Source organism: Mesoplodon densirostris, chromosome 17 (genome assembly GCF_025265405.1).
Source record: "Mesoplodon densirostris isolate mMesDen1 chromosome 17, mMesDen1 primary haplotype, whole genome shotgun sequence".
Lineage (NCBI taxonomy): Eukaryota > Metazoa > Chordata > Mammalia > Artiodactyla > Ziphiidae > Mesoplodon > Mesoplodon densirostris.
In genome coordinates this window covers 22456459-22481203 of record NC_082677.1, presented here as the reverse complement: position 1 = coordinate 22481203, position 24745 = coordinate 22456459, and the positions used below count along the sequence as shown (strand labels likewise).

The following is a 24745-nucleotide window of genomic DNA, read 5'->3' as shown; positions in this document are numbered from 1 at the left end:
GACATACACAGGGAATCCTAAAGATGCTACCAGAAAACTACTAGAGCTAATCAATGAATTTGGTAGAGTAGCAGGATACAAAATTAATTCACAGAAATCTCTTGCATTCCTATACATTAATGATGAAAAATCTGAAAGAGAAATTAAGGAAACACTCCCATTTACTACTGCAACAAAAAGAATAAAATACATAGGAATAAACCTACCTAAGGAGACAAAAAACCTATATGCAGAAAATTATAAGACACTGATGAAAGAAATTAAAGATGATACAAACAGATGGAAAGATATACCATGTTCCTGTATTGGAAGAATCAAAATTGTGAAAATGACTGTAGTACCCAAATCAATCTACAGATTCAGTTCAATCCCTATCAAACTACCAATGGCATTTTTCACAGAACCAGAACAAAAAATTTCACAATGTGTATGGAAACACAAAAGACCCCGAATAGCCAAAGTAATCTTGAGAAAGAAAAACATAGCTGGAGGAATCAGGGGCCTGGACTTCGACTATACTACAAAGCTACAGTAATCAAGACAGTATGGTACTGGCACAAAAACAGAAATATAGATCAATGGAACAGGATAGAAAGCCCAGAGATAAACCCACACACATATGGTCACCTTATCTTTGATAAAGGAGGCAAGAATATACAATGGAGAAAAGACAGCCTCTTCAATAAGTGGTGCTGGGAAAACCAGACAGCTACATGTAAGAGAATGAAATTAGAATAGTTCCTAACACCATACACAAAAATAAACTCAAAATGGATTAAAGACCTAAATGTAAGGCCAGACACTATAAAACTCTTTGAGGAAAACACAGGCAGAACACTCTAAGACATAAATCACAGCAAGAACCTTTTGGACCCACCTCCTAGAGAAATGGAAATAAAAACAAAAATAAACAAATGGGACCTAATGAAACTTCAAAGTTTTTGCACAGAAAAGGAAATCATAAACAAGGTGAAAAGACAGCCCTCAGAATGGGAGAAAATATTTGCAAACAAAGCAACTGCAAAGGATTAATCTCCAAAACATACAAGCAGCTCATGCAGCTCAATATCAAAAAAACAAACAACCCAATCCAAAAATGGGCAGAAGACCTAAATAGACATTTCTCCACAGAAGATATACAGATTGCCAACAAACACACGAAGGGATGCTCAACATCACTAATCATTAGAGAAATGCAAATCAAAAGTACAATGAGGTATCACCTCACACCAGTCAGAATGGCCATCATGCAAAAATCTCCAAACAATAAATGCTGGAGAGGGTGTGGAGAAAAGGGAACCCTCTTGCAATGTTGGTGGGAATGTAAATTGATACAGACACTATGGAGAACAGTATGGAGGTTCCTTAAAAAACTAAAAATAGAATTACCATATGACCCAGCAATCCCACTACTGGGCATATACCCAGAGAAAACCATAATTCAAAAAGACACATGCACCCCAATGTTCATTGCAGCACTATTTACAATAGCCAGGTCATGGAAGCAATCTAAATGCCCATCGACAGACGAATAGATAAAGAAGATGTGGTACATATATACAATGGAATATTACTCAGCCATAAAATGGAACGAAATTGGGTCATTTGTAGAGACGTGGATGGATCTAGAGACTGTCCTACAGAGTGAAGTAAGTCAGAAAGAGAAAAGCAAATATCATATATTAATGCATATATGTGGAATCTAGAAAAATGGTACAGATGAACAGGTTTGCAGGGCAGAAATAGAGACACAGATGTAGAGAACAAATGTATGGACACCAAGGGGGGAAAGTGGCGGTGGGGTGGTGGTGGTGGGATGAACTGGGAGATTGGGATTTACATGTCTACACTAATATGTATAAAATGGATAACTAATAAGGCTGCAGAATTGTAGTTCTTCTTGCTTCTGCTGTCTGCCCTCTTGTGGATGAGGCTACCTAACCTTATGGTTTTTAACTTGGATAAAGTCAGAAAGGGATGCTAGTGTGGAAATGAGGAATTTATTTTCAGAGCCCTTCACCCTTCAGGTGTGATTTCCAGGTGGAAACATCCAACAGATGCTCGGCAAAGTGAGCCAGAGGCTCCAGGGGCATTAGAGTCAAGACTATACCGAACCCAGCACCTCCATATGCCAACACAGTGGTGTGGCAGGGCCAGCTCATCCCAGCATGGGAAAGGCAGTGGGTAAATTTTCTGAAATTTTGCAAACTGGCAGTGAATACAGCCATCATTAAAAATCGAGTCACAAAAACTTACACGTAAATGATTTTAAAAGCAAGCATAATAAATTCTCAAAGCTCTCCACTTCCTAATTACTTTACTATAGTTTACCTGTGCTTTTGAGGTGATTTGTATCTATTTTATAAGCCTGGTGGGAAAATCATATAAAGGTGTCCTAGGTGCGTCTCTGCCCAACTCCTATTGACATCAGCCATGTTGTTGGCTTGAAATCAGCCATGGGGAGGAGTGTTTACATCGTGAAAACTGATATCACAAAAACTACAGATTCGGACTACCCCCATCCCCCAATAGCCAGCACACCACTACCTGAAACTGTATCATGATCCATACAGAAAAGTCTTTGTGTGAGGATGGGTCTGGAGCCTCATTAAGGTAAAGCAAAGAGAATAAGGCAGAAACTAAGACTCCACAAATGAGGGGAAGAAATTAACGCTAAAAACAGTTTCTAATATTGACTGATACTTCCCCAAACACAAGCTTTCTGCACTACTCAAGTCCTCTGGGGTTGCTGCTATTTGAAATAAACCTGTTTCATTTAGCTCCATGAATAAGATACTTCTAGCCAGAGAAGACATATTTTATATGCACACATAAAAATGCTCTGTATGTATATAGCACCTTCCTTTTAAGGAGCTCACAGCAATTACACATGTGCTGATTATTCCTATGGACGCCCTAGGGAGGTAGCTAGGTGGCAGAGGAAATAGGAATGGAAAAAAAAAAACTGTTAACTTAGGAATCAGGGCATTACCTAGCTTCAGTGCTATAAACAATCTTTCTTCTCCCAGTGTAGGAAACCCTGACTTCAGAATGTTAAAGTGTCCTGCTTAAGAAGGTTCTAGAATTGGACTCCTGTCACTGGCATTTTTCCATGAGCATGGCCGTGGAAACCTCCCACTCTCTCCCTTCTTTCGTCCTGGTTCTCCTGCTAGTTTGTCCCTACCTCCTACTTGGGCCAGGGCTGGAGTCTGCAGTCCAAGCTCGCCTGGCTTCAGAACCCCAGGGAATCCACCAAAGGGCCTCAGGGAGGGAGCAGCAACCACCTGTGTCAGGCGCTGTTCTCACATGACTTGCTGCTTCTGTGATGACCATTCCCAGATACCAATGACGCTATCGTCCCCTCTGCACCAGCTGCCTCATCCCACTGGGGATCCCAATGGCTCCTCTGACTTTCCTAGGCCCCTCCGCGTGAGGCTCTGGACAATTCCAAATCGGCCCTTTGGAGTACAAGTGAGCATAATGTTAATGCTGGTATGGTCTCCACACACCCAGGATTTCACTGTCCATCGAGCAGAGTGTTCACGGTTGCTGGTGATGACAAATGGGGGAAAGATGAACGTGTGTGTGTGTGTGTGTGAGAGAGAGAGAGAGAGAAACAAAGGTAAAGACAGAAACAGACAGGGAAAGGAGAGAGGCAAAGATTTGCTGAAGCTGTGGGAATTCCTGAACACAAGAATTATTTTCTTTGGAGGTGTTTTGTTTTTGACTCTGAATTTTATTGTTTGTTTGTAACTGGTGGGAGGGCAGATTTATAAGATAAATCTTCCTCCTGGGGAGCCCTGGGCTCCACCCAAGCCAGACCCCTTAACAGCTGCCTCTGGAGGCAGCCCTGAGTGGGGCTGGGGGGAGACCTTTGGCTGGAGAGCATTGTCTCTGAAAGCATTTGTCTCTGGCCAGATATATCTGGATCTTCAGAGGGTCGGGACCCGGTCAAGTCTGAAAGAGACTCCCTCAGCTTCCCAACCAGGGCCTCCTACTGGCCCCAAAGGTGGCAGCGGGTCTCCCGTGGGGAGACTTCTCACCAAGGAGTGGGCTGAGACAGGAGAGCCCTCAGACCCAGCTTGAGTGGCCACACCGGGCACACAACAGAAACCAGCCAGTTAAGCAGCTCTAGCGTGAGGGGCAGGAGACAGGTTTTCATCTTCCTGGCTCCATCACAGCTTCTGTGGAGCGAGTCTGCTGCTCTGAGATGTCAGGGTGTGAGCAGTTGCAGTCCTTGATTCAACAGTCATTTCCTGAGACCCTGCTGGATGTCAGGGACAGCCTTGGGTTAGAGAAACACAAAGCAAAACAGCCCACCTGGACCCAGGCATCAACAGGCTTATAAGATACACCCTCCAAGGGCCTTTCCCATCCTAGAACAGTCTCTAAATATTTTCTTACTGGCCAGAGGGCTTCCTTATATCTCCCAAGCTAAAGAATTCAGCCCCTACTAAGTAAAAGGAATCATGTTTTGCTTGTCTATTTGTTTACGTTTGCGTTCCCAGACTTAACCACTTGGCACTCACAGTGTCTGAGCTCCTCATGGAGCCTCGCCAGAGCCCCTGGGGAGAGGTGAGTGTGGCAACGTCTGCCACACCCAAAAACACTCATTAGGCTCCGGTGTGCTTGGGGCATCTTGTGCTCTAAGTCAAAGAGGCACAGCCCAGCTGTCCAGAAGCTTCTAGAAACCCTGGAGCTTGCCCATAGAAAGGACAAACAACAGAGCAAACTCTGATAAGATGGTGCTGTCAGACCAACAAAGGGAACGCAAATGCAGAACCGGTGAAGTTGGAGGGAGAGAGGGGCTTAGAGAACATGCAACAGGGTGGGGACATCTCTAGCTGTGTCTTCTTGTTAGTCCAGGGTTGCCAGGTTTCCCCCCCACACCTCCCCTGACACACAGGATCTTAGTTTCCCAACCAGAGAGCAGACCCATGACCCCTGCATCGGGAGCACAGAGTCTTAACCACTGGACCCCCAGAGAAGTCCCAGGATTGCCAGGGCATGGTGGAGAAAAGGAGGGTAGCGAGAACTGGGATGGGGACCTAGGACCCAGGACAAGGGCCCTCCATGACTGCCCCCCAAAGGCTTGGGACATCAGTGCAAAGTCAGAAAGCTGAGGTAAAACCCCTCCAGCTCTTCACTCCAACGATGACAGCCTCCTTCCACGCTCCCTCCATGGCCCTCCTTACCCCCTCTAACATCTTACATAAGAGCCTCCTATTGTGTTAATATCAGGGGGGAAAGTGACTAAGGGTGAGTGTGTGACTAAAGGGAAAGAAAACTAGGAAAGGAGTCTCAAATGCTTGCCCCCATCCCCAGGTTATCTTGGCTCATTCCCTGATTCCGTCAGTTCACAGGCTCTGACATAAAAGGCAGGAAGTTACACACACTAAACAAAGCTCCTTAGATGTCAGGAAATTAACCTGGGAAATCGGAGCCAAGAACGATTAAAGGCGTTGCACTCTGAGTTCAAAAACCACGATGGCGCTAGATCAAAAGCTGTTTGCCGGGCACCCCAGGCTTGGCTCCGCCAAACTGCACATCCCCAGCCCGGGAAACCCCGGCTACAGGGCCTGCATGCCTGTGTGCTGTGCATTTTTTTTTCCAGCCACGTGACTTAATCCTCACTCAGATCTATAGCTTTTGACCCTTGTTGCCGTCGGAGTTTGGATGCCCGCCCTTGGCAAGTCTGCCCCCAGAAGAGCAGCTGGTCTGCCCAGGCTTCCTGATTAGGGAAGAAGATCACACACCTGACCTCAGAGGGGGTCCAACAAGTGGCCCCAGAGGAAACAAAGAAAGCCCTTAAAAGGGGAAGGAGGGAAGGCAGCCTGGGGATCCTAACCTTCCCAGCTATGAAAACAAATGCCTCGTGGAGGGTGGAAAGGTTGGACCAGAGCAAGCCCAGAATTATGAGGATGATTATTTATGTTCACAGCAATAATAACATCTCTTTGAGCCTCGGTTTCATACTCTTTACAATTAAGGGGTTGGACTAAGTGTTCTTTATGATACCTTCTAGCTAGGATATCCTGGAATTCTTAAACGTTGTACACCATAATGAAATTGTCAAGGGGGTTTGCACCACAGCACCTCATTGTATCTCCAGCAATGGGTATTAACCCCATTTTACAGAGGAGTAAACTGAGGCCCCATGAGGAGAAGAAGCTTGCCTAATGCCACAGAGCTGGTAGATAGCAGAGCCTGTAACAAACCCTCATCCAGGACCTCCTGGTCCAGTGCTCTGGAAGGGCAATCGTGGACAATAGCCTTGTCCCCAGAATGACAAAAGTACATTTGCAATCACAAGCTCAATGTGTTGCTATGCCTTTTTTTTTTTTTTTTTTTTTGTATTGGGAAACAATACAAAAGGGGTAAGGGGGAACCATTTAACATGTCAGCCTTCTGAGAAGTGGAACACTCAGAGATGTCAACCCCATGATGACCTCATAATAGTGTAAAACCCTCTTCTTGAGTCTGCAGAGGTGAGATTAGTTGCATTCACAGGAGAGGAAAACAGTGAGAGAAACGTTATTCATTCAAGAATAATAGCACCTTCAAGAACCTGCTGTGTCCCTACTCTGAATGCCCTGGGTCTATGACCCACACACCCCTCCTCCAGAGCTGATTAGACCAGGGAGAATCACCACTGAGAGTAAGTCAGAGGTGCTCTCCCACAGGACTGGATTTGACACATAGAAAGGACAATTAAAGCATCTGTGAGCCTGCAGCTGTACAATCACTGCATTGGTCAGGGTGCTCCGAGAAAACAGAACCAATGGGATGCATAGAGATATAGAAAGAGATTTATTATAGGGAATTGGCTCATGCAGTTATGGAGGCCAGCAAGCCCCAAGATCGACAAAGTGATTAGGCAAGTCTGGCAGGCTTGACACCCAGGAAGAGCCAATGGCTCAATCTGAGGGCTGTCAGGCAGGAGGAGTATCTCTCCTACTCAGGGGAGGGTCAAGGTTTTTTGTTCCATTCATGCCTTCAACTGATTGGATGAGGCCCACCCACACTGGGGCAGGGGAGCTGCTTCACTCAATCTACCAATTTAAACATTAATCTCCTCCAAAATCACATTCACAGAAATGCCCAGAATAATGTTTGACCAAATACCTGGGGTCCAGTCAAGTTGGGAAATGGGGTGCCCAGATGTTTGATCAAACATTATTCATAAAATTACACCAGTTTTCTTAGAGTCATAAAATTAACCATCACATAGAGAGGGGCCAGAACCCAGGCGAGACTGAATGAGGAAACCCAGGGTTATAAGAGAGGAAACTGGGCGTTCTCAGCGAGGAATCAAGATGAGGAGTGGAGAAGGTACTGCCTGGAGGACTTGTGGAGCCCATGAGACTCCCCTGAATCCTTCCAATCCCCCTCCTTCGCTCAGCTGGCTTGAGCGGGTTTCTCTTTCTGGCAACCGAACCTCCTCTGATTATAACAAACACATTGTGGCTTTTACTAAGTTGCCCCATTCTCTAAGCCATTTACCAAGTGATAAACATATTGGGTATCCAGTACTGCCATGTTACATACCACGTATACTTGGTTCTTGAATGATTTACTTTTATAATTTTGACTACATGCAAGTAACCACATGCAACTGAAATAAAATATTTTCATGAGATTTGGTACTTTGATCTCTAGGGCTTCGATGCAAAAGAAATGAGTAACTCAACGAGTGAGTGATCTCTCACAGCTGCCCAGCATCCATATCATGGTGCACTGTTGCTGTTCTCAACTCACTGTTCTGCAAGCATTTTCTGAGGAAAAGCATCTATTAAGAGGTTTTCTTACACTACCAAATGTAAAATAGAAAGCTAGTGGGAAGCAGCCGCATAGCACAGGGAGATCAGCTCAGTGCTTTGTGTCCACCTAGAGGGGTGGGATAGGGAGGGTGGGAGGGAGATGCAAGAGGGAGGTGATATGGGGATATATGTATACGTAGAGCTGATTCACTTTGTGATACAGCAGAAACTAACACAGCATTGTAAAGCAATTATACTCCAATAAAGATGTTAAATAAAACATTTTAAAAAGTATAAAAAAGAGGTTTTCTTGAATTGGGAGATTTGTGACAGCCCAGGCTGAATCCCTTACAAACGCTGTAGGTCTACTACACATTGTCAATAACATATTTTTTTTTCTTCCTACCTTTCTTTTTTTTATTTTTTATTTTTTTTTTATTTTTTGCTTTATAACAAATTTAATCAGTTATACATATACATATGTTCCCATATCCCCTCCCTTTTGCGTCTCCCTCCCACCTTCCCTATCCCACCCCTCCAGGCAGTCACAAAGCACCGAGCTGATCTCCCTGTGCTATGTGGCTGCTTCCCACTAGCTATCTACCTTACGTTTGGTAGTGTCACTAACATATTTTTTAGAAACCTCTGTCTCTTCTACTATGAGCTCTTTGGAGGATGAGCTCCCTGCCTTACACACCTTTGTCACTCTTCTACCCAGAACACAGTACCTGGTACCCAGTAAGCACACATACATTTCTGAGTTAATTCTCTCATTGGATTCTCACAAGAAGCCCATCCGATATATCATATTATTCTCAATTGTATTAATCAGCTTAAGCTAAGTTACGCTGCAATAACATATAACCTGGAAATCTCAGTGTTTACTGTGGCACAGATTTGATTCTCACCAATGTCACCATCACACACGCGCTATGGGTCATCTACGGCCCATCTTCATGTCTTCTTCATTCCAGGCCCCGATGACGGAGAGAAAGAGAGGTGGCAGACCACACAATGGCCCTTAAGGTATCTATACAATAATGACACAATTATTCATAGTCTCTTTTGCCAGCCAAGGCAAATCCCATAGTCAAGCCTGATGTCAATAGGGCAGGGATGCCTACTCTTCGACAGGATGGATGGGTGTCAAGAATCACATGGCCATGCGTGGCACCGTGGGACTAGGATGCAAAAATCCTCCACCAGAGAGAGACAGCAAAATTACAAACACTAATACTATGTATCACACCGTTGCACTAAGAAACTAAGGTGAAGCAATTGCCTGACCCAGTATCTTGTTAGTGGCAGACTCAGTATTTGAAGGAAGTCTTCAGACCCCAGGTGGAGGATACGGTCCACTACAGCACGGTTGTTTCCGCGTCTTCCTCTGGGAGAGATGCATCTCCAGGACCTGATCTGTACCTTATGCCACTCTACAGTAGTGTTCACATCAAGTTTGTAATGTTCGCATCAGTAACGTTCACTACAACATTTGGCCCTTGAATGCTTTATTCATCAGGATCGTGTGTCCAGGAGAATCCAAGTGAGCCAAGGCAGACGAAATTAACAAGTGCCAATCAAGAAATATAGACCGGGCTTCCCTGGTGGCGCGGTGGTTGAGAGTCCACCTGCCGATGCAGGGGACGCAGGTTCGTGCCCCGGTCCGGGAGGATCCCACATGCCGCGGAGAGGCTGGGCCCGTGAGCCTGTGAGCTGCGCGTCCGGAGCCTGTGCTCCACAACAGGAGAGGCCACAGCAGTAAGAGGCCCACATACTGCAAAAAAAAAAAAAAAGAAATATAGACAGAGCCAACACTTTAAATCTCAATAGGTGGAGTCATTTTAAATTTTTCTTGGCTTAACCAGACTGAAGATAGAAAGGAGTGGTGGCCCCTGAGAAGGACAAGAAGTTGTCACCCTCTAGGGTGCTGTCCGTTTTCATCACTTCCAGATGATGTCAGCTGGGTCCCTCTGGCCATTGGTTGATTGCATCCTGCAGTAGCCGGATTGAGGGGTCTGATGCTTGGGAAGAGCCTGGCATCAATAATTTACAAAAGGCCTTAACTGTGACCTGGTCAGCGTCTCCAGAGTTAATTATTCCCATGACCACAAACAGCACCCATCCCACATGGGCATCCTGGTCGCCTGTGGTTAATGATCTCTCTGGCCAGTGAGTAATTTTGCTCAAGGAAAGAACCTGACTGCATGCAGGTCTCCAAGTATAGAAAAACAAGTCAGAATTCACTGGAGTTTTTTTCTGGATTATTTCATTTCCTTGGTTACATAGGTAACATGTTTGGTGTTCGGATGGTGCAGGTTATGAAAAGTTCAGCACTCCCACACTTAGCAACAGAAGCTCTGTGGAATACCTGTTCCCCAACTCTGCCAATAACATTTTTAAGGAGATTGGGCTTGATTAAAAAACACATGGTAAGCCATGAATCCAACCTGTCCAGGATGTATCAGGTTGCACAGTGTTATGAAACACACACCATCCTGGATGTTCTTCCAGAAGAATGTGTACAGAAAAGCCTGCCCTTCTGCTAGAATAAAAGCTCCTTTCCAGCCCCCGTGGCTCTCTACCGTCAGTCCAAACGCCCAACAAGCTGGAGCGTGCAGGCAGCCTTGACTGAGCCCTGTACTGCCTTGGGATGCTCTATACCATCTCTCCTGTGTTGTCCTGCATGTGTGAGACCAGTGCCAACACCAGGGGGCTTTGAAGGACAAAAGTAAGGAGGCTCCATGCAACAACTTCCACAGCATCTCACTGCTCCGTTCTGCTGGTAAGCAATCAGCAGAACTTCCTATAGAAAACTCAAGAAAATTGGAAGGCAGGCTCAGAATTGCAGTCTGGCTGCAGACCACAGTGTAACAGATATTATGTATGGATGAGCATGTCAAAAACAGCATGTCTATGCTCAATTCATAGGCCTGACGTGGGTCTGTGTAATTGAACACTGGGTAGCTCAAAGCCAAGTCTCTGAAAGCATCCTCCAAAAAACACCCAAGGTTGCAGTTCCAAAGTTACTATAATTTCACTACTTTGCTGTTCATGCTAATAGTACACAGGCAAAAGGATATTAAAAAGATGATATTAATGTTCAGGGAGGTGGCATTTGCAGGGCTATGGTCTGATGATAAAGCAAGAGCATTTAGCAGCCAACCCAGAAGAAATGGATTTACAGCTGAAGTTCCTTCCCAATTTGGGCAGCAACAGCATTCTCTGAACACTCGTTTTACACGCATTTGTTGTGAACCCCATGTGCCAGCCACCATGCTGGGGTCAACATAATACAGAGCTGGATGAGCCGTGATTCCTGGCACGGGGAGGCTGACAGGCGAGTAGGTGAGATAGGACCACACACCAGCAAGTGAAACGACACCCATTAAATGGAAAGTGCCACAAAAGAGGCGCAGATGAAGTGTTTTAGGAAGTGTGAAAAGAGAGCTTACCCTCCTACAGTGGAGAGACCATGGCTTTATGGAGGACAGGCATTCAGCTAAGTCTTTCAAAGGGGTAAGGATACAGGCACGCGGAGTTGGGGAGGACGAGAATCCATCAGTTGCCTCCATGGATGTAATGGAGGTGCTGAGGTCTCGCTCGGATCCCCTCAGCGGGTAGGGCAGCTGGGGCTTCTGTTGCTCATGGCTCCAAGCTGTTCCCCATCTCTGAGGTTTGCCTTTGGCTGACCACAGCACCCCACCGGAGGGAGCACCTCTCCTGCTTCTCAGGATGGCTGACAGCCAGGGACAGACGGATACAGGGGCACAAAAAGCCAGACCCGTTGCCTCAGCATGGGGACAATTCTGCACCCCATGCCCCAGAGGATCAGCCTAAGGCTACTCTCTGCTAGGTTCGTTCCCCTTTCCTAACCTGCTTCCTTGCTCTCTGGGGTATGTTTCCTGAGAACACCTCTTCAGTAAATCAGAGGCATCCAAATCTCTATCTCAGGCTTTGCTTCTAGGGAACCCAGCATAAGCCTCTGACTTTCCCTTTTGCAGCTGGGCAGATGCACCAAGGAATCCTTGGGGGTAGCCTTCCAGTTCCCAGTACAACACCTGTTACACCCCCATTCCTTAGCTTCCTCTGTTCCAGCCAGAACTGCGCCCCCTCTATTTCCACACCGCATGTCTTATTATCGTTCTTTCTCCTGCCTAGAGAGCTTCCTCTCTACCTATTCCTTTCTTTTGAGACCTAACTCAAGTTTTACTTATTCCAAGGTTTGCCAACCAGACTCTGCCTATACCCCTAATGTGTGTATTTTTTAGCACTAAGTGATACGTCAAAACATGTACCTACTTTTATTTTTTAGACAATTAGATCAGAACTTAATCATCCAAATTAGATGTTGTCACTTTTCAAAGTACTCATCTTGGGCTATTAATCACTTCCTCCAATAAGCCCACTCCCCATCCTCATTTGGGGATTCTTCTTTTGGGTTTGACTTCAGAGTATGTATCATACACCACTGAACACAATAAATAGCCTACAGCAATTCTCTTTCCTTTGAGGTTTTAGGGAATCATTCAGGTGATTGATTGCAGGTTAGTGAGAGTACATGTGTATTTTGTAATTCCACAATTTACACATCCAGAGCAGTCCCTTGGAGGATAAAACCCTTTCTCCCACAAGGACTGCCCTAAATCCAACCAATCCCAGTGATGGCAAATATTTGTCCTGTGAAAGTGATTTCCTTTCCTCTTTGAGACATTTGAATCCACACCTGATGAGTAATGTAGGTATTGATTCATTCATTCAACAAATATTTGTTGAGTGCTTTCCACACGCCAAGGATTGTGCTACAAGTGAAGCTGGAAAATCAAATAAAACATAGTTTTTACTCACATGGGGCTTAGAGCCTATTAGAGAAAAGTTACAAGTAAATTGGCTTTATAGAATAGTGCGGTAAATGCTGTGATGGGGACAGGCATGGGGGTCTCTTGGAAGAAGAGGAGTAAAGTTAGATTGGAGGGTCAGAGAAACTTCTAGAAGATGTTTTGAAGGATGATTAGGAGTTTGCTAGATGAAGAAGGTTGATGAGGGCATGATGGGAGGAGCTGCTTGTAGGAAAGCATAGGTAGAATTCTGAAACAACAAAGACACCTTCAAGACCCTCCCTGTGAAGAGTGAATTGGGAGAATGAACACAGAGGTGAGAGAGGCACTCAGGCTGCTGGGAAGCCTCGGAGGGCTTATCCTGAGAGCATTAGGAAGCCACTGATGGCTCAGGCTGAGATAGAAACCAACCAACAAACTAAAACCATATTGTGTGACTAAAAACTCATGAAATGATTTTTTTTTCTTGCGGTACGCAGGCCTCTCACTGTTGTGGCCTCTTCCGTTGCGGAGCACAGGCTCCGGACGCGCAGACTCAGCGGCCATGGCTCACGGGCCCAGCCGCTCCGCGGCATGTGGGATCTTCCCGGACCGGGGCACGAACCCATGTCCCCTGCATCGGCAGGCGGACTCTCAACCACTGTGCCACCAGGGAAGCCCTCATGAAATGATTTTAATGTGTGTGCTCAGTACTTCTTCACATGTGCTAGCCTGGTTCATCCTCTAACAACTCTGTGAGAGACACATTGTTATGCTCAATTTAGAGGGGAGGACACAGAGACCAGAGAGGTTAAGTAACTTGCCCAGGGTCACACAGCTAGTAAGTGGCAGAACTGGAATTCAAACTCTCTATCTGTCTCAACTCCAAAGCCCCAAAGGACCCCCTAAAAGAAACCCAGCAAAGGATATGAACAGATACATCACTTAAAAGGAAACTTTAAATTCTAAATATATTTATAATGTTCAACCTGGGCACAAATCAAAGCATCAAAAAGTAAATAATATTGAACCATTTTATACCCATTTAACTAGCAAAACATTACTAACCATGCACAATGCCACCTGTTTTGTATCACTCAATGGACATCAGTACATTTGTAACAGAGAAGAACAAACATGACTCCATATTGGATCTATTCCTTTAGCTTTAACCTTTGTGCTCTGTTGTCTGTGCTTAGTCATGCTGGCTCTGCACCTCTTATAAAAGACTGTTGCCTATAGCCTGAAATATACAGAATAGCCCATTCTCAAGGCTCTGACCTTTAAAGGTATAGCACTTTTCCATTTGTATAGAGATAAAAAGTTGCAGAATAGAGAATACCATTTGTCTTGTTGGAGGCTTATAGGAACCTTGTGACCAGACCTAGTGGACAGCTACAAGAACAAAGGAGTTAGCAACAAGCAGCCACACCCCCTCCCCTTTTAATACAAAAGAAGTCTGAATTCTAACTCAGGTAAGATGGTTCTTCTGGACACGAGTCCACCATCTTCTAGGTCTGCTGGCTTTCCAAATGAAGCCTCTGTTCCTTGCCTCAACAACTCATCTCTCGACTATTGGCCTGTTGTGTGGTGAGCAGTATGAGCTTGAACTCGGTAACACTTTGATGGTCATATTGTAAATTTACATAAATGTTTTGGAAAACAATGTAATAATTTATCCAAAGAAAATATTTCAAAAATAGACTCAAAGTTTGTCATTGCAACATTAACAGTGCAAAATTGAGAACAAACTAAATGTGGAGTGACAGGGCAATGGTTTGGTAAACAGTCATACAACAACTCCATGGAATATTGTGTGGTCATTTAACATGATCTTTGGGCTTCCCTGGTGGCGCAGTGGTTGAGAGTCTGCCTGCCGATGCAGGGGACACAGGTTCGTGCCCCGGTCTGGGAAGATCCCACGTGCCACGGAGCGGCTGGGCCCGTGAGCCATGGCCGTTGGGCGTGCGCGTCCGGAGCCTGTGCTCCACAACGGGAGAGGCCACAACAGTGAGAGACCCACGTACAGCAAAAAAACAAACAAACAAACAAAAAAAAGAAACCCATGATCTTTACGAGGATTATGTAACACCATGGGAAAATATTTATAGGAAGTAAACTTGTCACGTGAAAAGGTAGAATAGAGTACACTCTTGGCATTCATGAGAAATATAGCCTAATATCTTTGCAAAGTCCCAGATAAGTGAAAAACGTTGTAGCATACAACTGCCCCCTTTAAAATGCAATAACTAAAAATCTTAAGGAACCCCCTGAGACTCTTAATGAATCTATGAGCTAAGGATTTGCTTATAAAGCTATAAAAATAAATTATGCCAATAAAATAAATTCTAGATTACATTATATCACATCATTAGTGTACTGCAAAGAAACATCTTTATCACTTTATGAGAGTTCCTTACAAGCTCCATAGGCAAGCACAAAAGCAAGCTGTATTGAAATGCTGCTCCCAGCAATGGTGGGAGGGCTTGTTCACCATATGTGGTCTCTTCCTTTCTTGCACACCAGTTTTTAAACCAGTCATTTCAAAGTCAATCCCCTGCAAAATTACAAACTATTGGGACCTCTGATGTCCCAGGCAAACAATTGAAAGTGAGAATGTCAAATTCAAGAATTTCAACAGTCTACTACTATTCATAATATATAAAATTATATTACATATGTATACATATTATATATACACATGCATTACATATATTATATATAATATTACATATACAGTATGATTATAACTATTTGAAAATGTAGACATATGGCTAATGCTGCCTAGAAATACAAAATAAAGACAGTAGTGTTGGGCAAAGGAATTTAAGTAACATTTTCCTTTTAAAATATGTATTAAGTATTATATTGTCATTTTATAATAAAGTTCACACAAACGATTTACTACTCTACAGCCACATTCTTATAGGTTGAACTCGATGGCCTTTAGCCCATTGGTTTTATAGTTTTTAATGTGTGTGCAGGGCTTTTGGGCTGCAATAAGTGGATAAAACCTGGGGAATTAAGCAGGAACTCGGTACAGAGCTAACCACATCATACTTTCTACGGCATTCAACTAGACATGCCAAAATCAGTATGTCTTTCTAGCCATATACACTGGGAAACTACACCAGGACTTGGGCTTCAAAGTGGAGCTGACAGTCAGTCAGATAAGGAGATGTGCCTCTGATTTCTGAAACCCCACTGACTGATTTGACAGGAACTGCAACTTACATCCAGGGGCTCAGTCCACGTGACACCAGGAGAGGGGGAGGGAGGAAGGGAGAGGAAACACAGAAAGAGGGGAGGAATCATGTATTCATGCTAACAAGCACTGCCAATTATTTTCTTTTTTTCTTTACTTATAGCTCCTGTGTTGACCCCCAGGGGTCATTCTATCTGTCACACGCATGTCACCAGAGATGGGGGGTGGGGGCAGATGGAGCAGAAGAGAGCACCTCAGCCTGTACATGAGTATGTGAAGCAGTCAGAGCCGGGGCTCCCTGATAGTCCTCCAGGGGACTGGGGCATCCAGAAACATTTCACTGAGAAAGTGGATGCCCTCTGCCTTTGCAGGAGGGGACCAGGGAGAGAAGAGCCACAAATGTTAAGGTCCATGAATTTTACAATTTGCAAAACTCATTGTCTTTTCATTTAGTATAAATAAAAACTGAGTAATAACACAGAGCAAGAAATTCTGTTGTTCAAGCATAAACTGAAACACCCTGAGAGCAACACCAGTAACAAAGACTAGCAGAGTGGAGGAGAACAGCAAAAATTACAGTTTAGCTTGGATCTTGAAAACTGTGAATGTTCTGTGACATCTCATTTCCACTTTTTAAATAATGGAACTTCATAACATCTTAAAACTCTGGGTGTATGCACGTTTCTTATCAACTATAGAAATTCAAGGGACTTCCCTGGTGGCGCAGTGGTTAAGAATCTGCCTGCCAATGCAGGGGACATGGGTTCAAGCCCTGGTCTGGGAAGATGGCATATGCCACAGAGCAACTAAGCCCACGCACCACAACTACTGAGCCCGCATGCCACAGCTACTGAAGCCCATGTGCCTAGAGCCCGTGCTCCACAACAAGAGAAGCCACCACAATGAGAAGCCCGTGCACTGCAACAAAGAGTAGGCCCCACTCACCGCAATTAGAGAAAGCCCACGCGCAGCAACAAAGGCCCAACGTAGACAAAAATAAATAAATTAATTAACCAATTTCAAAAAAATTCGATAGAGATGTAGGATGACGGCCCAGGACAAGAAGACAGGAGAAAATTCAAGTATGCAGGGTGAATATGTTCTGGAGATCTAATGTACAGCACGTGATGACAGCTAACAATACAGTGTCATATACTTGAAATTTGCTAGGAGGCTAGATCTTAAATCTTCTCAACACACGTGTGTGCACACACACACACAGTAACTATGTAGAGGTGATAGATGTTAACTATCTTGATTGTGGTGATCTTTTAACAATGTATATGTATATCAAAACATCCCCTTAAATATATACAGTTTTTATATGTTGATAATGTCTCAATAAAGTTGCTTTAAAAAAAAAGAAAGGAGAAAAAAATTGTTTTTTAATTTTAGGACTATTAACACCTCTTTTTTTTTTTTTTTTTTTTTGTGGTACACGGGCCTCTCACTGTCGTGGCCTCTCCCGTTGCGGAGCACAGGCTCCAGACGCACAGGCTCAGCGGCCATGGCTCACAGGCCCAGCCGTTCCTCATCACGTGGGATCTTCCCGGACTGGGGCACGAACCCGTGTCCCCTGCATCGGCAGGCGGACTCTCAACCACTGTGCCACCAGGGAAGCCCAGCACCTCATTCTTTATCAGACTATCCCTCTACTGCTGCTGGAGTGAAGGATGGTAAAGAAAAAGAATTAAGCACACTCACTAAGGTTGCATCTCAAGCTTATACAACCAGTACTCACTGCCCTCCCTCCCCAAACTAATAAAAACTAAATACTGAACGTCCCCATTGTCCAGGCACATCCAACCTTCATCCCATTGAATCCTCTCTCAACTCCACCCTCTTACAGACAGAGAAATGGCAATGCAAGCAAGTTAGGTAACTGAGAGAAGAGAGTAGTGGACCTTGTGGTTGATTCCCTGATGTCCACGCCTCCACACCAGTGTAAACAAATCAGACCATCCCCAGCCAGGAACTAGCTCAGGAATGATCCTGGGATCCTTTTCTGATGGAAGTCTTCTGAGGAAATCTTCCCTCTCCTGAGACAGTGTCCTAGATGGGATGCTCTCTCTTCCTACTCAGATAAGGCTGTGATGCATCCTTTTCCCAGCAAAGATCAATCCAAGGATGGCGGAAGAGCAAGAGGGAAAGACAGCAAGGGTCCTGGGTGGCATCACTGAGCAGCCAACCCCGCCCACCCCACAGCCAGGTCAACCTCTGGACTCCAAGATACACGAGCTAATAAATTTCCTAAGTGTCTACCTCAGGATGAATCAGATTCTATTTCCCTTTCATCAAAAGCAGCCTGGCTGATGCAAAAAGTGGAATCCAAACTCAGGTCTGTCTGATGATCAAGTACCTATTCATCCCAAGAGTTTTCTAGTCTGAGAGTCTGTCTCCCTGGGCATAAAGTCTTGAAGGGTTTCCAACTCAACAGCTGCACTGGCCCTCAAGTCAGACCTGGATTAAATCCCAGCTCTGCCACTGATATTCTGTATGATCGCGGGCAAATCTCCTCCCTTCTTTACTCCTATTGCCTCCTCTGAAAAATGGGAATAGTATTAGTGCTGGCTGCAAAGGATGTTTGAAGACTCAAGTACATTTCCACACAGTAAGTGACCACTTCCCATTAGCTCCCGCAAGAGAGTCGCATGACTTTTAGTGCCTAGATTGTTTTCAGAAACCTTATGATGTTTTGAAGAAAGTGATTTTATTTTCTCCTGGTATATCAAATCTATGTCAAAATTAAAATGTGGTGTTTCTTTCATGTTTGCCCTTACCTGAGCTTTTGGCTTTTTAATTAGTGACCGTCCTAATTCTTTTTTGAAAAGACACAACATCATTAAACAAACGACTTAAAATGTCACCCTTAGTATCACACTACCTAATTAAACTATTTTCATTCTTTGATATTACCTCTTGCGTGTAATATTTACATATCCACAATTACAGTGAACATTCTGTTTTGTTTACTGTTATTTTTACTTAAATTATAGCACTTTTCTCCATATTTCTACCTGTTCTTTATAATTATTCATTTTAAGAGTTTTACAATATTGATACAGCATAATTGACTAAACATTCTCCTAGCATTGATATTTTTACATAAATGTTTCTTTATTTTTTATCTTAAAGATGATGCAGCAGTGAACATTTTTGTTTACACATTCTTTTGTTTCTGTGCATTATTTCCTTAAGAAAATACCTAGGGCTAGCATTACTGGGTCTAGAGGCATTTATTATCTTTCTGTCTCCTACTATATATAAAACTCTTTCCCAAAGGATTATTCCCATTTGCAGTTGTAAATTTTATCTTAACTAGTCAAGACTGAAATTGAGTTCCTCTAAGCAGTTACTTTTGAAATACCACAAAAGTCTTTTACTTTGGGGAAATCAGTATTTTGATTGCCTTATCACGGGTTTCAAGCTTTATAAGTCAAGTTCTGCTTTCTTGCTTTGAAAGTTCCCCCTCAAACCAGTCAGTCTTATCTTTCATAGACCATGAACTTTTAAAAGGCTGTCTGCTTTTATCTCCTTGTCTCTCTTCATGAATCTGATTGGATTGATGTAGACCCCCAAGGATGTATAAACGGCTCAAGAACACCATTTTAATTGGATGATCAAGCCCAACTTTATACTTCCTGCAAGAGGCACATTTTTAGTCTGGGAGCAAAGTGGTACAATCATTCCATCCAGATGGAGTAACACTGGTTTCCCCTGGCAAAAGGCCAGGTCCTTGGAAACCTACTGACCACTTCATGAATATCTGGAAACTTAGTAGGTCAAGTAACTAAGAAAAATGCACCCCATGCAAAGTTTAATGTAGACCTTCCTTACACTCCTCCATATAGCAAAAATAACTACCTTCCTTTTCCATATAGCAAAAATAAATACTTTCCTTTTCCCTTGGAGCTGGGAAAGCATGTTTGGCTATGCCAGGATGAGTCTCTTGCAGGTGGAGAAAGCTTATGTATTTTTCTCTGGCTCTGAGTTGACTTGACTTGTGGGCAGATGCCTCTAAGTCATAGGCAAAGTAGTTAGAACAGCCCTGGATGCTCCTAAAGGGCGTTTGTCTAGCCTGCTGTGAGGTCTTTCCACCTTCTCATGTTTCTAACAACCATAAACCCAAATCCAGATGCTGCCACTAAAACACAAGGCACTGTGATCAGGTTCTGTAGAAGCTGTGTGGAAGACACAGAGCATGCTCATGTTCACTTTAACTCCAGATTATCATAGACATGAAACTCAACATTTAAAAGTTCCTGTATAGGGCTTCCCTGGTGGGGCAGTGGTTAAGAATCCGCCTGCCAATGCAGGGGACACGGGTTCAAGCCTGGTCCGGGAAGACCCCACATGCCGCAGAGCAACTAAGCCCATGCGTCACAACTACTGAGCCTGTGCTCTAGAGCCTGCGAGCCACAACTACTGAAGCCCATGCGCCTAGAGCCCGTGCTCTGCAACAAGAGAAGCCACCACAATGAGAAGCCCGCGCACCGCAACGAAGAGTAGCCCCCGCTCGCCACAACTAGAGAAAGCCCACACACAGCAATGAAGACCCAATGCAGCTAAAAATAAAGAAATTAATATATATATATATATATATATATATATATATATATATATATATATATATATATTTTAAGTTCTAGTATAATTCTAGAAGTATGTCTACAGATCTTACTGGAGTGACAAACTCCAGATGAAGAAACACATCGAGGTCAAGGGTCTAGAGGTTTTTTTCTGTAAAAGGCCAGATAATAAAGATTTTAGGCTTTGTGGGCCATAGGGTCTTTGTCACAATTATTCAACTCTTCCAGCACAAATGCAGCCACAGACAATTTTTAAACAATTGGATATGGTCGTGTTCCAATAAAATTTTATTAACAAAAAGTAGTAATAGATTTGACCCAAGGGCCACAGTTTGCCAACTTCTGATGTAGTGTGTGAACAGTAAAATGGAAGACCCCCTAAACTGTCAGCTCTGTACTCTCACTATCTGCAATTTGTGCTTGCAAGCGCTTATGTTCATTTCATTTGTGTCTGGATTTATAATGTCATGAGATTTAGTATATGGAGTGTTGCTTCATTCATTCTAACATAAAAGTTTTTGGGGGTGCATACTGTACGCTGCATACACTACAGTTCTGTTGTTAATTCGCCTTGTCTCTGTTAATATGACCCAAGACTCCATTTTTTGGTGATGTAGATAGAATTGGTTAAGAAAATTAAAAGTTGGATAGTAGCAGGCAGTATAAATCACTGTTCCAGAACTTCTACTGAGCAATGGGATCGAGCCTATTTTTTGAGTTCAGAGCAGGCTGTTGTGAATGGCTTCTCTAGGGATCAGTGAAGCGTTGAAGGCAGGGGAGCTGCCTGATGAAGCAGAGCCACTGAGCTCTGAGCTAATACTGGTCCTGCAAATATTTAGCTGTGTGGCCTCTTCTCGGGCAAGTCGTTTCATTTCTCCAAGACTCAGTTTCGCCCTCTATAAAGCAAGAGATTTGGATGAGATGAATTGGGTTAGAGGAGGCCTATATCTGCTCAGGTTTTGAATATTTCAAGTTTTCTGTCAATTGACCTAGACTGAGAGGCTTCCATTATGTCAGAAAGCAAGCAATTTGAGTTCTGCTTTTTGTGGAGCTCAAGTATATATCTTATGAAGGTCCTTCACTTTGGTTTCCCACTAAATTAGGACATTTCATTTGTATTGGGGACCGCAAAGATTATGAAAATGTATCTGGCTTAAAAGTTTTCCACACAGTGTGGAAACCAGGCAACAGCTAACTGTAACCCAAGGCAGGGTGAAACCACGGAGATAAACTGTGGGATTGTGGGGAGGGTACTAATTCTTACAAGAAGAGGAAGCATCTGAATCAGCCCTGTGGATTGAACAGATTTTAATAAACATTGAAGGGGGTGCCTCTCAGGGAGGTATTAGAATGTTTTGCTAACAGGGGGTAATTGAAATGGAGAAATATGGTGGAAGAATGGAGGCCTCATCCCAGAGTCATCATTCAGAGTAATATCACTTTGTGAGTAAATGTTTTCATTGGATCCTGTTTCTGTTTGTACCGAACTCCAATGGTTCATCCACAGTATTACAGCAAATATGCAATGAGGATTTTTCATTAAATACTAACTCTTTAAACTTTGAGTAAGGCATCTTGATTTACACGTTTCAATTGGTTTGTCCTTCACAACCATGGATGCATGGTTTAAAATAAGGTCAGGTTAAAATGGGAGAGTGATGACTATGATAAATACTGTGACTCAAACTAATAAAAGGAATTATGTTGACAAGTATGAAAAATGTAGATACATGGGTCTACTAGTAAGCCCAATATTAGCAATTTACTTTCAGCGAAACATCAGCTAACATACCAAACAAATATTATTAATTTAAAAGTTATCAATATTTTTGTCTTGTTTATATTTAATTAGTAGATTTTCAATGAGTGTGTAATGAATAAAGCATATAGAATATTTGTACAGGGACTTCCCTGGTGACACAGTGGTTAAGAATCTGCCTGCCCAGAGCCAGCTAGTGAGCGGGCGCCGGTATGCGGGGTCGGTGTGGGATCCTCAGCGTGGCCCGGCAGAGGTTGGCCTTTTTTCTCACACGTCGCCTGCCCGCGAGGAGCTCGGGCCGGGGCGTGAAGCAAATAAACAACATGTAAGATGTCAGAAATGCTTGGAATTTGGGCATTGGACTTATGAATGCACAGGAAAAAGAAAGTACCTACATAGGCCTTCAAGAACAGCAGAACTAAAGAAAGCTTTAAAAGAAAAAGAAAACAGATTATTATTACAGCAAAGCATTGGAGAAACTAACGTAGAAAGAAAGACCAAGAAAAAAAGGTCTAAGAGTGTAACCAGTTCCAGTAGCAATAGCAGTGACAGTTCAGCCAGTGATTCTTCATCAGAGAGTGAAGAGACCTCTACCTCATCCTCCTCAGAGGACAGTGACTCTGATGAAAGCTCCTCCAGTTCATCATCTTCAGCCTCTTCCACAAGCTCTTCCTCGTCCTCTGATTCAGACTCAGATTCCAGCTCTTCCAGTAGCAGCAGCAGCAGCTCTAGCTCTGAGGATGAACCACCAAAGAAGAAGAAAAAGAAATAGAACTGTTCCATCCATGTTGGACTGATGGACTAAAAACATTAATGCGATTCTCAGAAGGGAATTTAGAATGTGTTAAGACCAAATAGGTTAACTGATCAAAATTTTTAGAGTTCAAAAGTTTCTAAATGTTTTACATTGTAAGAGCATAAAGAGTATTAATAATGGATTATATATATAAAGACTTTTTTATTTTAGGGGTGAATCTTGTTTTTTTTTATCTTTAAAATATATCTCTAAAATTAATCAAAGCTGAAACCTAGTAAATCTTTTTGTGATGAAACCTATCTTTTCTCCCTGTAAAATAAATGCCATACTTTGTTATATGTTAGTGCTATGTATCAGACATGTTTTCAGGATAATGCATCAGAATATCTGTCAGGCAGTGAATTTCTAATGCTTTTGGCTGTATGTTATTATGTAAGATTTAATACCTCTATAAGCTTAGAGTTTTCCTACTGTTAATAAATGTGCTCTATTTTTATGTTTATGTTCAGAAAGTTGTTCTGACTTCTTGTCCTAAGTGAAAAGTTCAAGGAATCTATTAATAAATTTATACCTTTTTGATGGTAAAAAAAAAAAAAAAAAAAGAATCTGCCTGCCCACTATTTATAATAGATAGGTCATGGAAACCACCTACATGCCCATTGACAGACGAATGGATAAAGAAGATGTGGTACATATATACAATGGAATATTACTCAGCCATAAAGAGGAAGAAAATTGGGTCATTTGTAGAAACATGGATGGATCTAGAGACTATCATTCAGAGTGAAGTCAGAAAGAGAAAAACAAATATAATATATTAACGCATATATGTGGAATCTAGAAAAGTGATACAGATGAACTGGTTTGCAAGGCAGAAATAGAGACACAGATGTAGAGGACAAATGTATGGACACCAAGGGGGAAAGCGGGGGGAGAAGGGGCTGATGGTGGGATGAACTGGAAAATTGGGATTGACATATATACATTAATATGTATAAAATAGATAACTAATAAGAACCTGTTGTATAAAAAAATAAAATAAAATAAAATTCCAAAAATAAATAAAGAAAAAAATAAAATGGTGCTGGACCAAAAAAAAGAATCCGCCTGCCAATGCAGGGGACATGGGTTCAAACACTGTTCCGGGAAGATCCCACATGCCACAGAGCAACTAAGCCCATGAGCCACAACTACTGAGCCCGCATGCCACAAATACTGAAGCCTGAGTGTGCCTAGAGCCTGTGCTCCGCAACAAGATAAACCACCACAATGAGAAGCCTGCACACCGCAACAAAGTGTAGCCCCCACTCACCACAACTAGAGAAAGCCTGCACACAGCAACCAAGACCCAACGCAACCAAAAATAAATAAATAAATAATTTTAAAAAAAAGAATGTTTGTACATTTTTATATAACTCTATAGAAAAATAATTTGTCAACACTTAGAGTCTAGGAGAACTTTGTTTAAAGATATTCATTACTTAAGTTTTCTAAACATCACATTCAATGAACTTGAAGTTTATTTCTTCATATAGCAAATGGAGATGATAATTGTTTATTTTGCAGGGTTATTTAAGAGGGTGAAATGAGATAACGGTTGAAAGAGGTCTGGAAGACATAAAGTGCTACATAAAATCAAGGAGATAAAACAGTATTTATTATAAAACAGACACAAGGAAAAGCCAAAACAGCTGCCCGACATCTACCTCTGGGCCTCCACACCCAGGGCTCTTGGCAGAACTGTTCTTATAGGTAAAGAGCAATGACTCACAACTTAGATGTGTCCCTTGGGGATCCCTATACACACAGCAGAACTCCACCCGCCTGACTGCATCATTGTCTCTGTAAACATGTGAACACT

The 24745-nt window shown here is 43.0% G+C and overlaps 1 protein-coding gene across 1 annotated transcript; it reads left to right on the top strand.

The window, feature by feature from the left end:
- The first annotated feature begins 5487 nt into the window (after window positions 1-5487).
- On the top strand, window positions 5488-23089 carry LOC132477404 (zinc finger CCHC domain-containing protein 10-like). The gene is made up of 2 exons (XM_060079770.1): window positions 5488-5589; window positions 22315-23089. The coding sequence occupies exons 1-2, from the start codon at window positions 5488-5490 to the stop codon at window positions 22897-22899; spliced, it is 687 nt and encodes a 228-aa protein (XP_059935753.1). The 3' UTR covers window positions 22900-23089.
- The last annotated feature ends 1656 nt before the right edge of the window (window positions 23090-24745 follow it).